The sequence below is a fragment of the Schistocerca nitens genome, chromosome 10, assembly GCF_023898315.1.
Source record: "Schistocerca nitens isolate TAMUIC-IGC-003100 chromosome 10, iqSchNite1.1, whole genome shotgun sequence".
Classification (NCBI taxonomy): Eukaryota; Metazoa; Arthropoda; class Insecta; order Orthoptera; family Acrididae; genus Schistocerca; species Schistocerca nitens.
In genome coordinates, this window is record NC_064623.1 from 82,062,977 (window position 1) to 82,080,720 (window position 17,744).

The window sequence follows — 17,744 nt, forward strand, 5'->3', positions numbered from 1 at the left end:
CTTCTGCTTGTTTACCAAATAGTTTATTTACTTTAACTAATCCTTACTTACTACAATTTACCCATTCAACTGGTAGATGCACTGGAAGTTCAGGGGGTGGGACGTTTTCTACCTCAGATAGGTTGCACAAATCAAAACCAAAATCAGTACAGCTCTAGAAACTGAAATAATTGTGATCACAATGAGATGGCATTGCGTATCATGACACTGTCTTAAACATGTTCGAACATTTGTATAGCAGTTATTTGACTCTTTATGGTAGACTATAAGGTCATTCAGAGAATGAAGGAGGTCCAGGTGTAGGTTGCTATTTAAATAGGTCTGGTTCTGGGCTCAGGGTGTATATGCCTTGGGACAACCGGGAAATCTGGGAAAACCCCAGGAAATCTTTCATCCAGGAAAATGTGGAAATAACCTGGAATTTTTTTAGACTTCCGAGAATTTTTCATTATTTTAGTCTTCAGTTAAATTTTTGTAGTTTTGACTGATAAGAACAGATAACTCTAACAAAGAATTTTACTTTTGCCCACTACTGCCAAATCATACTGCAGTAATAAAGCATAAACAAGAGAATAACACCAAAATAAAAATTTAGTTGCAAAGCAGATGTACCATTTACAACAACAAAACACAGTGCACACACAAGCGTCTGCCAGCAGCAAAATGTGTAAAAGACTATGCAATATTTTGTAATAAGAAACTGCTTTCAATGCGTCTTTCTTGTTGGCTTCGTTTCAATGAATGTGGCGTCACAGTTGTATACATTTGTAACAGGTCGCAGGAAAATATGCAAATGATTGTTTGTAAAGCATTACTTTCATAGTAAATTTCTTTTATGCAAGATTAATTATGTTAGTATGACAATGTGCATTGAATTGTTAGAGAACTGGCCATTTAGAAAAGTTTCAGGCCCAGAAGACCAGCCATTTATGCCATTATTTAATATTTTACTGGCACATTTGCGTTTGATATATCTTAAAGGGCAACACACACTAAAAAAGTCCACGTTTCAAAATTAGTTTTTTGTATTTTAGCTCTTTCACTTATTACAAATTACGCAATAATGATGGAAAATAGTATAATTATTCTCTAAAAACGTGCCAATGAGTTCTTGAGCAGTTGCACACATAATTGACTTTTCTATGGAAAAGTCAAAGTGCTGGACAGAACATGTATTCACCCAGGTAATCTACAAAATGTTCGGTGCAAAGCAGTGAAATTTTAATCATGCTTGTCAGAAATATTCAGCTGCTGCAATTTAAGCTGTACTCTTAGAATTCTGCCTAATAACGCCATTGGGAAAAAGCAGCAAAAAAATTTTGACAACAAATATTATATGTGAAAGCACAGCTTTTCTGGTAGCTATGCTGTATGAATATTAATTTAAACCTTTAAGTTTTTCTATTTGTGTGTTCGTATTACTTGACACTGATGTTGCCATTAGCTGACTACATCACAGATCCTATGCTCTGAATATCTGCTGTCTCTGCCTGGTGAAATCACATGATGTGAGCTATGATTTACTGGCAGAAGCACATTGCAATCTTGATTTCAGTGCTGGGGAAGCAACTGTGCTATATCAGCTGGAATTCTTGTTTATACTTTCATAATGCAAAATATGGAGATTAAATGTTGCCGCACATCAAAGAGCTTCCCAAAATGTGTTCTTCTTCTTCTTTTGTTTTTTTCTTCAGAATAAAATGTGTTTTTGACCATGAAAAGTGCATTTTGAACTGGGAAACCTGGGAAAAATCCAAGACCTTTTGTTTTTTTATCCCCTTATACACCCTGTGGGTTGTTAAAACATCTGTCACCTTCTCTGGTCAATACAACGAGGGCTGTGTCACGTTCATTATGGTTGTTCCGGAGCCGGTAGCTGGGAGACAGATCATCATACCCACTATGCCACAGATTGTACCATTGATCAACATTCCACTATCTCACAATTACATTTGTACCATTCCTCAAGGCCTTGTTCATTTGTAGCAGTTTTCTGCCACATCCGCGTGAATACTACAAAGAATCCCTTAAATTTCATTTACCGGGTAAATAACACACCCATAAAGGTCCAGCAATATACTTAGAAATTACAATTATGGACAACTTAAATTGGAACAATAGCATAGATTAGGCGGTGAAAGCAAATCAAAGACTGTTTTATTCACAGAGCACTTAGAAGATGCAACAGATCTACTAAGGAGGCTGCCTACACTATGATTGTCCCTCCTATCTAACGTTCCCCAACCTATATCCCTCTTTCCTCTCTGTGGAAGGAACTAACAGATGTATTTAGTTGGAACTTCTGGGCTGAGAGGCTATGGTTAATATATAAAATCGTTTCCTAATGTTTCATCTCTGGCTGCGGGAGGCAGTGTGTTACCTCTGAAGGTGTCTTGTGTCTTCTGCAGTCAGAGACAAAATGTTAGGGAACAGTTTTATAGGAGATCCACAGCCTCTCAGCCTATTCACTCAGACCCCAGTTTGGGGTGGACCCATTTGTTGTCAGGATATAAAAAAGAATACCCGGTCAAAGACAGATTAAAGAGGAAAAGAAATGAAAAGTAGAATGTAGAACACAGTTAAGAAATAGGAGAAAGGAGGGAAAAAGCCAGTAAGAGAGGGGGGGGGGGGTGCAGATAAAAAATTATTAGAGTAAAAATTAAATTCTGCCATTGGGGAAAAAAGTCTGAGCAGGTAAAATTTCATTGTTTAATCCATCATGTTTTTATCTTCACTTCCACTGCTCCCTCTTCCTCTCTCTCTTTGATTTTCCTACATCTCCTTTTCTGCTTTCCTCATATTTCTTAAATCTGGTATTCATTCTGCTTCCATTTCTCTTCTTCTTAATACTTCTTTACTTTTCACTCTATCCTTCTGTCCTCTCTGGAATGGAGCTGACACACTGCTATTCTCTCTTTGATGTTGTCCATCCTGCCTCCTAGTATTGACCAGCCATTCTGTCTTTTTGTAATTTTACAGTCTTCTCAAGTGAACTTTCCCACAATGAATGTACTAACTAATATTTTTGCTCATATGAAATGTATTTGGTAAGTGTGTATTTATTTGGGAGATATTACAGTGACCTTTCAGTGACAGCTGCGTGTGACTCCATGATGCACTAACACTTTCAGCATACGACGAGCCGTACCTGGTGGCGGTCCTGCCGGAAGGCTTGGAGGTGCGCACTCTGGAGCCGGGCGCCCCACTGTTGGTGCAGAGCATTGCGCTGCCACCCCCGCAGCGGCCGAGACTGGTGGCGCCCTGCCGGCGGGGGCTGCTCTACCTCGCCTCTCCCGCCTTCGTCTGGTGCCTCCAGGCCGCCGAGCTGTCTCGCCAGATCTCCACCTTGCTGGAGCAGCGCCAGTTCCAGCTCGCTCTGCGGCTTACGGTTAGTAGCATGGAGTACTATGGGATAGGGATACTCAGACTGACAGCTGGGCTGATCTCTGTTGTCACTCAGCTTAGAATGCTAACATATCCCTAAAGCAAGTCCCACTGTCATTTCAAAAAGTCAGATCTTGGAAATGATTGGAGATGGAGCATTGTGGTTTGTTGTAAAACATTTAGCAGCTGTCAAGTGTTTTTTTTTTAATCCCAGAATTTCAGTGTGTGCCTTACTCATCGCTCGTAGGACATTGCGATGTTATTTGAGTTCTGCCCGTGTTTGGATCAGCACTGGAGCATTTACAGTTGTCATTACTCCATTGATTTTTACATGAAGGGTAGCAGTGTCTTGAATGGTGTTGTGTACACACAATCCCCAACATAACCCAGACAAAAAGAAGTCTGATGGTTCCAGAATGAGATTTTCACTCTTCAGTGGGGTGCACACTGATATGAAACTTCCTGGCACATTATAACTTGTACTTGGGTTGCTCAGTTGATAGAGAGGAATTGCCCATGACAGGTGAAAGTCCTGAGTCTTGGTCTGGCACCCAGTTGCAATCTGCTGTGTTACAGTGGGAGAGCATGGGGCCTGTGTGGGGGAACCATCATGATCCAGCCACCTCTCAGGAAATGTGTCATTCATCACAAGCAGCACATTTAAATTCCAATGTTGGGGTGCAGCATCTCGCTGGAAGATGACGGGCAGCTGCAGTTCTTTGATCTGTGGTAGCAGAAACTAGGTAAACATTTCCCATTATGCAGAATGAGATTTTCACTCTGCAGCGGAGTAGTGTGCGCTGATATGAAACTTCCTGGCAGAGTAAAACGGTGTGCCAGACCGAGTCTCAAACTCGGGACCTTTGCCTTTCGCGGGCAAGTGCTCTACCAACTGAGCTACCCAAGCACAACTCATGCCCCGTCCTCACAGATTCGCAGGAGAGCTTCTGTAAAGTTTGTAAGGTAGGAGACGAGGTACTGGCAGAAGTAAAGCTGTGAGGGCGGGGCGAGAGTCGTGCTTGGGTAGCTCAGTTGGTAGAGCACTTGCCTGCGAAAGGCAAAGGTCCGGAGTTCGAGTCTCGGTCCAGCACACAGTTTTAATCTGCCAGGAAGTTTCATATCAGCGCACACTCCGCAGCAGAGTGAAAGTCTCATTGTGAAAAGATCCCCCAGGCTGTGCCTAAGCCATGTCTCCACAATATCCTTTCTTTCAGAAGTGCTAGTTCTGCAGGTTCGCAGGAGAGCTTCTGTAAAGTTTGGAAGTAGGAGACGAGGTACTGGCAGAAGTAAAGCTGTGAGGACAGGGCGTGAGTCGTGTTTGGGTAGCTCAGTTGGTAGAGCACTTGCCCGCGAAAGGCAAAGGTCCCGAGTTTGAGTCTCGGTCCGGCACACAGTTTTAATCTGCCAGGAAGTTTCATTTCCCATTATGGTTTGCTTTGCAAAGAAAAATGAGCCTGTCGCCCTATTGTGCCTTAGGCCAGCATGTGGTTATTACGGGTGTGTTCACATCTGTTGAGTGGGTTTTTAGAGCCCCAAATCCTGATGTGGTGATTCACATATCTAGAAATGTGGAACATTGTTTCATCTGAAAACAAGCACTTTTTCAGGCAGTCATTGTCAGCTTTTATAAAGGTCAGTGTGGAACACGTGAAGGAATACCACAGAGGATAAAAGGCATAACTGCTTTATGGACAGTTGATCTTACTTCCTGCAATTCATGTAATGCATGACAAATTGATTTCTGGGCTTACTTTGAAATCCAACTTGCACTGTGTCAATGTGTGCGTGAGGCACATGGGATCTTCAAGGAAGGTATTTAACACTGCCTGTCTCCTTACAGTTTTTGAACCATCTCATTACACATCTTTTTTCCCCTGGTGGTGCCCTCCCATACTGGTGTCTATCATTTTGCAGTACTGTTATCACAGATTGAGATTGTGCATACCAGATAACATATTTTCCCTTCCCCTGACCTGTCAGAATTTCAGCACACTTTGAGTTGATACTGCAACAAAAGGACAAAGGGAAAAACTTTGAGATCTGCTAAATGTTTTATAACAAACCACGATTATCTGTACCTAATACCTTCCAAATTATGATTTTTTGAAATAAGAGTGGGACTTCACGGGGCCTATTCTTTTGGCCATATTATGTCAATGATCTGACACTGTTGTTTTTTTGTCATCAACTTTGTTTAGATTCAGCTCTCTGTCAGAGCCACCTGCTTGGCATCCTCTCTGCATTCCAGCACAACTGCCACCTCCCTGACCGCTAACAGTCGAGGCCTGCCTGTAAGATTCTTGCCCTTTGCTACCCTTTCCACTATAATTTTCAGTAATGACTCAAGCTTTAATAAGTGACCAAACTGTTCATTTCATTATGTTCTTTGTTGTTAGACTATTTTTTCTTTTGATTCATTTCAGTGCCTCTTCATTCTTTACTTGATCAATTCACAAGGTTATCAACACACTTGCAACAACATATTTCAGTGGCTTCTAGTAATTTCATTTCTCTCTTCTCTCTTGTCCGTATATCAGAATCATACAGAGCTATGCTCAAAGCACGTCTGTTACTGACCTTTTCTGTGGTCTCATGGTTTATATTTTTGGATGTTAGCAACTGTTTCTTTTCTTTTCAGTAAAGCTCTTTTGTGCTGTGCAGTCATTGCATCTCCCTCCTTTTTGAGACAGCAGAATTCTTGTTTTAGTTGAACGTGTGAGAGGGAGTCAAATACAATGGGACTTTTGTTCCTGAACATTAACAGACCGACACTTCTACTATTGTCAGATGAAGCCTTTAGGTGTGGGGAGAGCCAGCCACTACATACTTAAAACAGTTTTGTCAGTAATGCTCATGATGTTGGAGCAACAGGTGCACCCTTCCACTGCTCAGTGTATAATTATAAAATTTCTTGCTCCTGAAGGAGTTCAAGCAACAGAAATTTTACAGAGATTGACTGCACAGTTCGGTGATTGAACATTGTTGACGACACATGTCTTTGCCTGAAGTAAAAAGTTCAAGGAAGAAAGAGAACATGTGAAAAATCAGCTGCTTAATTGCCATTCCCGGACCATCATTGCAGATGAAAACATTTGTGCAGTTTATGACATTCTTGAAGGCGATTGATGGGCGAGAGTATTAAAAATTGCAAAACAAGTAAGAATAAGTTACAGGTGCAACAAGTGATCATCACAAATGACCCACAGGTCCCTAAAGTGTGTTCCAGATGGCTCCCCAGCCTTTTGACTGAAAATCAGAAGTTTGAGACATTTGTAGGTGTCAGAGGTTTAAAGTAAGGTTTACTAAAGAAGGTGATGCGTTTTTGAGTGGGATCATCACCTGTGACAAAATGTGGGTCTACCACTACACCATGCATCCAAACAACCTAGTAAGGAGTGGCAGAGGACAGGGGAGGGAAACCCGGTGAAAGCCAAGACTCGACTGTCAGCTGGTGAGGTTCTTTCAACTATTTTTTTTTAAATCGACGAGACATTTCGTTCATTGATTTTTTGCACGAGCAATGCACAGTTGACACTGTGTTGTACTGTGAGCTATCGGAGAAGCTGAGGGATGTGTGTTGCTGCAAAAAACGAGACCGACTAATTGAACAGGTCGTTGTCCTCCACGACTGTGCCAGGCCGCATAATGCAGCTCTAGCAGTCTCCAAACTATGGGAAATGCACCAACACAATTTGATCATCCTCCTTACATCCTGGACCTATTACTCTGTGATTTCCATTTGTTTGGACCATTAAAGAGATTGTAGGACGACACAGATTTGAAGATGACAAGGGCACAGAGGAGTTCGTGTGATATTGGCTGCTGGCACAACTAGCTTCATTCTATGACGCTGTGATAAAAAACCTTCCTTCTCATAGGGTAAAATGTGTTTCTAAAGTGGGAAACTATGTTGGAATATAAATTGTAACTGCCTTTTGTTTTTCAATAAATGATTTTTTTTTTTTTTTTTTTAATAAAATCCCGTTTATATTTGGTTCATCCTCGTACATGCATCCAGCTTGTTCATTTTGTGTATGCACACATTATAGCTATCATATAGCATTAGTATCATTTCATTGACCACCCAATTGTCCCTATTTACTTTCAGCGACTACTGCTACGTCACCAGCGAACAGTGTTGTTCAGATTTTCTGTCTGTTGCAAACAACTCCCACATCTAGATAGCCCTTTACTTTCCTAATTGCCTCTTCAGTATATAAACTACACATCAGTGGTGACAGTGAGCAACCCTGCCTTACGCTTTTCCAGATTTTGGCCTGTTGCCTCTTTCTTTCAGTCTGACTGTTACAATCTGCTTCTCGTAGAAAGAGTCAATTATCATTCAGTTCTAATCTACAGTTACATCTACATATGTGCTCTGCAAGCCACCACACGATGCATAGCAAAGAACATCCTGTACCATTGTTAATCATTCACTTTCCTGTTCTGCTTGTATGTGGTATGGGAAAAATGATTGTCTGTATGTGTCTGTAAGAGCTCCAATTTCTCTTGCCTTTGCAGTCCTTATGCTAGATGTATGTCGGTGGCAGTAGGATTTTTCTGCAGTCTGCCACAAATGCCATTTCTCTGAACTTTGTCAGTTTTATTTATTCATCCGTAGACAACTTGTGTTGTATGGATGTCGTCAACTGTATACATGGTATGAGTATATACATAATAGTACTTCTGGTAGTACATATTTCTATGGTGAAACTTAATCGTTTGTACACAAAACAAATACAGACCAATCTTAGTTACAAATAAATATAAATTTACAAATGTATTCTTGCATGGATTACACAAAACAAATACATACCAGTCTTAATTAAAGATAAATATAAATTTACAAAGGTACTCTTGCATGAATTGAGGTGAACACGTCATTTACAGTATTCTTTGACAGTATAGTAACATTTATCTGCTAAATAATTTTTTGCAGCTTTCCTAAAGGCATGTATTCCAGTTTCAGCTTTGATCTCCTCTGGAAGTCTATTATACATTTTTAATCCATTAAATAATAAACTATTTTGGGTTTTTGTTTTGTTTTTTCGTATGAGATGCAAATGGTGGCAGGATCTAGTCCAGTGTTGGTGTATAGATCTGTTTTGTGTGTACTGGTCAATGTGCTTCTTTATATATATCACAGTCTGAAAGATGTATTCACATGGTACTGTCAAGATTCCCATGGTTTTGAATAAATCAGTACAGTGAGCTCTCTTGCTGCTTTTTGTTATTATTCGTACTGCCCTCTTTTGCAGCTTGAAAATTGCTTGTATGTTCTGCACATTTGTACCCCAGAAGGTTATGCCATAACTAATTATTGAATGTACATATGCAAAGTATGTCGTCTTAGCACATGAACTATTACATACTGACATAATTATCCTGAGTGCATAGCAAGCAGTAGCAATTTTCTTTTCTAGTGCTGCAATATGGTCAGTCCAGTTAAGCTGTGAGTCAACATGCATTCCTAGGAATTTTGTGTTTGTGACACAATCTATAAGTTCATCTTTAACTTTTAGGCCTATGCTATTATGTTTTTTATTTATGTGGAAATTAATACTGTTTGTTTTTTTAATATTGAGGGTTAATTTGTTGCTTACTACCCACTTGCATACATGATCGAGAGTTTCTTCAGCTTTGTCTCTCAATTTGTCTGGTAACTCGTCACTGATAAGGATGCTGCTATCATCTGCAAATAGTATTGCTTCCCCGTATTTGACACTCTGGGGAAAATCATTGATATATATTAGGAAGAGTATTGGCCCTAACACACTCCCCTGAGGGACTCCTATGTTAATATGTTCTGGTTTGGAAATGTGTTTTGTCAATCTGCTGAACTTCATTTGTGAGATCTCTACACACTGTACCCTATTTTCCAAGTACGATTGAAACCACTTATTTACTGTTCCCCTTATTCCTAGTGCCTCCATTTTGTTTAGTAGTATTTTGTGGTCTACCGTGTCAAATGCTTTGCTAAGGTCAAGGAATATGCCTGTTACTTGTTCACCTTCGTCAAGTGCTTCTAAGACAAAATTTGTGAAGTGAGCTACTGCTGAATCTGTGCTTCTTCCTGGCCTGAAACCAAACTGTTCTTTACACAGTAGGTTGCACTTGTTTAGGAAATCCATTAGTCTCTTTTTCATTATATTTTCTATTACCTTGGAAAAGGATGAGAGTAATGAGATGGGCCTATAGTTTTCTATATTTTCTGGATCGCCTTTCTTAAATAGAGGCAGGACTTTTGCACATTTTAAGTATTCTGGGAAGCAGCCTGCAGTGAAAGATTCATTTATGATGTGTGCCAAAGGATGTTGTATGCTGTCAATGCAGTCCTTCAGTAAGCACACTGGCACTTCATCTAAACCTGCTGATGTTTTATTCTTTAGATTCTTCACAACCATCCTTACTTCTTCTGTAGAAGTCGGTAACAGTAACATTGAGTTATCCATATAGTTCAATTTTTGTTCAGGCTGTTTTTTGCCAAACTTTTGCTGTAGCTTGGTAGCAACACTGCTGAAGTACTCATTTACAGTATTTACTAGTGTATTTGTGTTATGTATAATAGCACCATTATGTTTAATTTGAATGTTTACTGTTTTTAATTTATTACTGTTTGTTTCCTGTTTGGTAACAGTCCAGGCTGCTTTAATTTTATTTTCTGCCTTTTCTATAATACTGTCATTGTGGGCTTTTTTTGCATCTCGTAATACTCTTCTGTATATTCTTTTGTATGTGTGGTAGTAGTTTAGGAAACCAGGATCACTATGGTAGTTTTTTAACCTGTTCAGTTGTTTGAGTGTTGCAGAGGATTTCCTTATTCCTTTGGTCACCCAGGTATTTCTTTTGTGTGAGTGTACTGCAGTTTGCACCTTTGGGAATGCTTCATCAAATCTAAGTTTAAATAGTGACATGAATTTAGAAAATTTCTTATTTACACTAGTTTCAGCATACACTTCTTCCCAAGTTATACTGTTTATTGCTTGGCAAATTCTGATCTGTTTGGTTTGGAGAAAACCCTTCTGTATGTGTATGTTTTAGTTGTATTGTCTATATTTATGTTTAATTTTAGGATTTGACAGGAGTGATCAGAAAGGCCAAGGTTATCTACAATAATTTCACAACTTTCTTTATCTATGTCTGTGATGATGTGATCAATTGTTGATGATGAGTTTTTGGCTATCCTCGTGGCTCTGTTAACTAATGGTGATAACTTATAACAGCGCAATATATTCAGTAGGGCTTTGCAAAAAGAACATCGTCTTCTCTTCGGTTATTGAGTACACAGACCATTGCCGTAATATCATGTCTTGGTGAAACATAGTGGTAACAGATCTAGCAGCACACCTCTGAATAGCTTCCATGTCGTCCTGTTATCCAGTCTGTCGGGGATGCCAAATACTCGAGCAGTACCCAAGAATGGGTTGCAAGAGTACACTCTTCACTGTCTCCTTTACAGATGAGCTACAATTTCCTGGACTTTTCCCAATAATCCAAAGTTGACCATTCACCTTCCCTCCAACCGACCTTGTGTGCTCATCCCATTTTTGTAGCTTTTCAATTTTACACCTACATAGTCCACATGACTATGTCAAGCAGCACACTGCTATTATACATGCAAACAATATGGTATTGTTTTTCCTCATCTTCATTAACTTAAATTTTCCACATCTAGAGAAAACTGCCACTTGTCACACACTTAGAAATTCTAACGATGGAAAATCCAGGACGGAATGCAACTATATTATGGAAAGGATAGTCGCTACTCACCATATAGCGGAAATGCCGAGTCACAGATAAGCACAACAAAAAGACTGTTGGAAAGCGAGCTTCCAGCCAACAAGGCCTTTGGCGAAAATAGACCAGACACACACACACACACACACACACACACACACAGGACCACAGTCTCTGGCTGCTGAAGCCAGACTGTGAGCAGCAGTGCTTTATGGGAGAGGAAGCTGGGTGGTGGGAGTAAGGAGGAGACCAGGGTGAGGAGTGGGAAGGATAGCATGCTAGGGGTGGGGGACAGTAAATGCTTCTTGTGGGAGTGTGCGAGGATGAGATGGAGACAGCATTTCCAGCTAGGTGCAGTTGGGAGTCCAGACAATGGATGGGGGAGGGGGGGGTTAGCGGAAAAGGAGAGAAGTAAAAAGACTGGGTGCATTGGTGGAATTGAGGAATGTGTAGTGCTAGAATGGAAACAGGGAAGGGGCTGGAAGTGTAAGGAGAATGTCTAACAAAGATTGAGGCCAAGAGGGTTACGGGTACATAGGATATATTGCAGGGGATGTTCCCACCTTTCCAGTTCAGAAAAACAAGTGTTGGTGGGAAGGATTCAGATGGCACAGTGTGTGAAGCAGCCATTGAAATGAAGAATGTTATGTCGGGTGCCGTGCTCAGCGACAGGGTGGTCCAGTTGTTTCTTGGCGACAGTTTGTCAGTAGCCATTCACACTTTCAGACAGCTTGTTGGTTGTCACGCCCAAGTAGAATGCAGCACAGTGGCAGCAGCTTAGCTTATAGATCACATGACTGGTTTCACGTGTAGCACTGCCTTTGATGGTGTTGTCTGTGACCGGACTGGAGTAGATGGTGGTGGTGGGGACAGAAGGATGTATGGGCCATCTAGACGAATCCCAAACCCCCCACCAGGTTCACATTCGTTGATAACATCTATGTGATCTGGATCAAGGACATCCTATTCACATTTCTCCAGAACCTCAACACCACCTCTCCTATTCGCTTCATCTGGTCCTACTCAGCCCAAGAAGCCATCACACTCAATGATGACCTCCACCGACAAACTGTGGCAAAGAAACAGCTGGACCAACCTGTTGCTGAGCACACCGCCCAACACGATGTTCTTCCTTTCAGTGACTTCTTCATAGCCTGTGCCATCTGGATTCTTCTCACCGACACCAGCTTTTCTGAATTGCGCAGGTGTGAACTATCACTGCAATATATCCTACACCCGCTACCCTCCTGGTCTCAATCTTCATTAGCCCTTGTCCTTACCCATCTAGCGCCTTCCCTGTTCCTATTCCAGCAATACACATTCCTCTATTCCACCAACACACCCAGTCTTTTTACTTCTCTCCTTTTCCACCTCACCCCCCCCCCCCCCCCCCCGCCCCCAATCTAACCTCCCGATTGCACATAGCTGCACACTCTCTCTCTCCACCTCATTCCTGCACGCTCCTAAGCAGCACTTACTGTCCTCCACCCCTAACTTGCTATCCCTCCCCCTCCTTGCCCCAGCGTCCTCCTTACTCCCACAACTCTGTTGTCTCTCCCATCGTGCATGGCTGCTCTGTCTGGCTTCAGCTGACAGAGACTGTGGTCATGTGTGTGAGTTGCGTTTGCATGCATGTGTATTGTGCGTGTGTTTTTTGTCTATTTTCAACAAAGGTCTTGTTGGCCTAAAGCTCACTTTCCGACAGTCTTCTTTTTTTTTTCTCGTCATTTACAAATTTTGTCAAAGATATTTCTGTATTCTTCTGTAATCAGTCAGTGATGACACTGTCCTTTACACTGCAGTATCATCAGCAAATACCTGCTCACCCTATCTGTCAGACTGTCTATGCATACAGCCAAGAAGAGCTGTCCTGTCCAAACAAATTTTGGGTTTGCAGCCGGCCGTTGTGTAATATACCCCATAATATCTCAACTGGCAAGTACCCTATTGAAATATCATGGGATGTATAAACAGTGACTGGCTAGAAGCCCGAAATTTGTTTGGTCAGGACTGCACTTGTTGGCTTTGTAAGTAAACAATGTGACAGACAACACATCCCGTGATATTTCAACTACCAGGTGCCCAATTGAAATATTGTGGCATGTATTAAACAAATTGTTTAAACATTCAGTTCACTAGGAATTTTTTAAAATTCACAAGAACAGTCATATCATACTTCCCTGAGGCACTCCTGACAGTACCTTTTCTCCAATGAACACGCACCATCCAGGACAGCCTACTGGATTCTATTACTTAAAAAGGCTTCAAGCCACTCATATATGTGAGAATTTTTTCCATGTGCTTATACCTTTCTTAACAGTGCGCAGTGTGGCACAGTGTCACAGACTTTCTGGAAATGAAGGAAAATGGAATATTCCTATTCCACTCACCCATGGTTTCCAGGATATCATGCAGTTAGTTGACACCACACTGCCTAAGAATGAAAAGCATTTCATTTCATTGCACATTATTAGATACTTTCCCCAAATCTGCAAATGCTATGAATGTTTACTTGGTTTTCCTAAAGGTGCCCCCTATTAACACCTGGAATACCAAAATGTTATCTTGAGCTTCCCTGCTTCCCCTGGAACCAAATTGGTTCTCTCTTATTCCACTTTCAATTTTCCCTTGCATTCTTTGATACAGTAGCAGTCTACTCTTGTGAGAATTTTTGTTCATTCTAAACTAGACTTGTTGTGTGGTAATTTTCATATCTATCTATTCATGCTTTCATCAAAAGTTTAGCAGTTATATTTCTTTTCAAACTCTGATAGAACTTCACCACTTTCAGTAGTCTCAATTTTTTAGGGCAGAAAAATGACAAATCATGGTAACTTTTATGTTCATTAGGATATTACCCATAGCTGGTGAAAAGGAAAAGTGATTACAGAATGAACTAGTCAAAGTGAACAAGTTCCATAGGTTTTAAATAGAAATAGTTAGGAGTTGGGCAGAGAAAAAGCTTTGATTGAAGACAGAATATAATGGGACAGGATACAATGTGAAGAAGTATGCTGTTGTGAAGCTGCAAAATAATACTGCGTGGTAGTAAACAAGTCTTGTAATAGTTAAGTATGTTAAGAAGTATGGTGCTGTTGGTTAGCATTATTGCTTCAATTGTTTCTTGTTGTTTATGTAAGCTGAAAATACGGTGTGAAGTGTGCTGCCAAGGTGACGCGTGAATTCCTTGAAGGGCTGTTTTCATGTAATTAATAAGTCTGCTCGACTTTTTTTGTTGACAGAACATATCAGATGAGTCAGAGGATGAGAAATCGAAGAACATCTATCACATACAGACACTGTATGCATTTGACCTTTTCAAGAATAAGCAGTTCCATGAGTCTATGAAGGAGTTTCTCAAACTGGGAACAGGTAAAGTCACCCAATAAAATACAACAACATTTTCTTTTTTAGTTCAAATTTGCCATTCTTGTCATTGTAACAAAGCTTTCATTAATTGTAGTTGGTCACTGACTTTTACAACTCCTCTGCCCCATAGACAGTAACCCCTTCTTTAGGCTTACTCCACAAAAATTTTTTCTGGACTTGGTATGTTTTGATGAATAACATGTAACAACCCAGACACATATATTATTTGTCGTATATATTATTTCTCATCCCTTTTTCTCAAGGCATACTACTTGTACAGGAATGAACAAGGTATTGTTAGAAAGGTTTTTTAACTGGCTTCTGACATTGCATACTGATTTTGCACTAATACTTACTGTTTTTAAATAATTTTTACATAAAGGTGACTTTTAACTATCATAGGCAGGCGGAAGTCATGGATGTCCAGCTCCATACCTATATTTTACGAAGCTAATGTACTAATCGTGAATAAGAGACCCCCTTTTCATATTATCTTATTACAAATATCATTTTATTTGTTTTAAAGCACTTATTAACTTCATAATTAGTATACAGCATAGCCATAGACAATTACTGTGATCACTGCGATAGTCTGTTATCTCTGCCCATCGTTCAAATTGACTTTTCGAAACTATTATACTTTTTGAAATGACAAACATATTCGTCGTTGTTGCCTTGACTTGTGGTTTACATATTGCTAGTATGGCCTAACATCCTTACTGTAATGTTTGTCAAGTTAAAGTTATAGGCTGTGTGGCCCTACTGACAATTCCTGATATCTGCTCATCGTACAACCTGGGGCAAATGCTTTGAATGCAGAACCATGTTTTTGAACGCATGGAAATGTACCATGAATTCATTATTTCTCATTTGTCATTTCATTTTCAAAGATGTTTTCTCTTCTGTCCCATGACTACACTTATACCAACTATTACACTTATTCCATACTGTCATTAATAAATCTATGAAAGTCTGAAGGTTTCACAGGAATTCCCTGGTAGCTGTAACTGAGCCAGTTCTCAATGTTACAACAATCTACACTCCTGGAAATGGAAAAAAGAACACATTGACACCGGTGTGTCAGACCCACCATACTTGCTCCGGACACTGCGAGAGGGCTGTACAAGCAATGATCACACGCACGGCACAGCGGACACACCAGGACCCGTGGTGTTGGCCGTCGAATGGCGCTAGCTGCGCAGCATTTGTGCACCGCCGCCGTCAGTGTCAGCCAGTTTGCCGTGGCATATGGAGCTCCATCGCAGTCTTTAACACTGGTAGCATGCCGCGACAGCGTGGACGTGAACCGTATGTGCAGTTGACGGACTTTGAGCGAGGGCGTATAGTGGGCATGCGGGAGACCAGGTGGACGTACCGCCGAATTGCTCAACACGTGGGGCGTGAGGTCTCCACAGTACATCGATGTTGTCGCCAGTGGTCGACGGAAGGTGCACGTGCCCGTCGACCTGGGACCGGACCGCAGCGACGCACGGATGCACGCCAAGACCGTAGGATCCTACGCAGTGCCGTAGGGGACCGCACCGCCACTTCCCAGCAAATTAGGGACACTGTTGCTCCTGGGGTATCGGCGAGGACCGTTCGCAACCATCTCCATGAAGCTGGGCTACGGTCCCGCACACCGTTAGGCCGTCTTCCGCTCACGCCCCAACAACGTGCAGCCCGCCTCCAGTGGTGTCGCGACAGGCGTGAATGGAGGGACGAATGGAGACGTGTCGTCTTCAGCGATGAGAGTCGCTTCTGCCTTGGTGCCAATGATGGTCGTATGTGTGTTTGGTGCCGTGCAGGTGAGCGCCACAATCAGGACTGCATACGACCGAGGCACACAGGGCCAACACCCGGCATCATGGTGTGGGGAGCGATCTCCTACACTGGCCGTACACCACTGGTGATCGTCGAGGGGACACTGAATAGTGCACGGTACATCCAAACCGTCATCGAACCCATCGTTCTACCATTCCTAGACCGGCAAGGGAACTTGCTGTTCCAACAGGTCAATGCACGTCCGCATGTATCCCGTGCCACCCAACGTGCTCTAGAAGGTGTAAGTCAACTACCCTGGCCAGCAAGATCTCCGGATCTGTCCCCCATTGAGCATGTTTGGGACTGGATGAAGCGTCGTCTCACGCAGTCTGCACGTCCAGCACGAACGCTGGTCCAACTAAGGCGCCAGGTGGAAATGGCATGGCAAGCCGTTCCACAGGACAACATCCAGCATCTCTACGATCGTCTCCATGGGAGAATAGCAGCCTGCATTGCTGCGAAAGGTGGATATACACTGTACTAGTGCCGACATTGTGCATGCTCTGTTGCCTGTGTCTATGTGCCTGTGGTTCTGTCAGTGTGATCATGTGATGTATCTGACCCCAGGAATGTGTCAATAAAGTTTCCCCTTCCTGGGACAATGAATTCACGGTGTTCTTATTTCAATTTCCAGGAGTGTACTTTGCATAGGGCACTGGCTGTGCTCACTATCATCAATAAAAGGAGTTGTTGTTGTTGTGGTCTTCAGTCCTGAGACTGGTTTGATGCAGCTCTCCATGCTACTCTATCCTGTGCAAGCTTCTTCATCTCCCAGTACCTACTGCAACCTACATCCTTCTGAATCTGCTTAGTGTATTCATCTCTTGGTCTCCCCCTACGATTTTTACCCTCCACGCTGCCCTCCAATACTAAATTGGTGATCCCTTGATGCCTCAGAACATGTCCTACCAACCGATCCCTTCTTCTGGTCAAGTTGTGCCACAAACTCCTCTTCTCCCCAATCCTATTCAATACCTCCTCATTAGTTATGTGATCTACCCATCTAATCTTGAGCATTCTTCTGTAGCACCACATTTCGAAAGCTTCTATTCTCTTCTTGTCCAAACTATTTACCGTCCATGTTTCACTTCCATACATGGCTACACTCCATACAAATACTTTCAGAAATGACTTCCTGACACTTAAATCTATACTCGATGTTAACAAATTTCTCTTCTTCAGAAACGCTTTCCTTGCCATTGCCAGTCTACATTTTATATCCTCTCTACTTCGACCATCATCAGTTATTTTGCTCCCCAAATAGCAAAACTCCTTTACTACTTTAAGTGTCTCATTTCCTAATCTAATACCCTCAACATCACCCGACTTAATATGACTACATTCCATTATCCTCGTTTTGCTTTTGTTGATGTTCATCTTATATCCTCCCTTCAAGACACCATCCATTCCGTTCAACTGCTCTTCCAAGTCCT

The 17,744-nt window shown here is 41.7% G+C and overlaps 1 protein-coding gene across 1 annotated transcript in view; it reads left to right on the forward strand.

Annotated features, from left to right (window-relative positions):
* The window catches only part of LOC126210165 (vam6/Vps39-like protein), a 106,641-nt gene that overhangs the window by 25,529 nt on the left and 63,368 nt on the right, over window positions 1–17,744 (forward strand). The window contains exons 6-7 of the mRNA XM_049939320.1: window positions 3,132–3,388; window positions 14,364–14,493. Coding sequence (XP_049795277.1) covers window positions 3,132–3,388; window positions 14,364–14,493 — 387 coding nt within the window. The remainder of the gene's footprint in view (window positions 1–3,131; window positions 3,389–14,363; window positions 14,494–17,744) is intronic.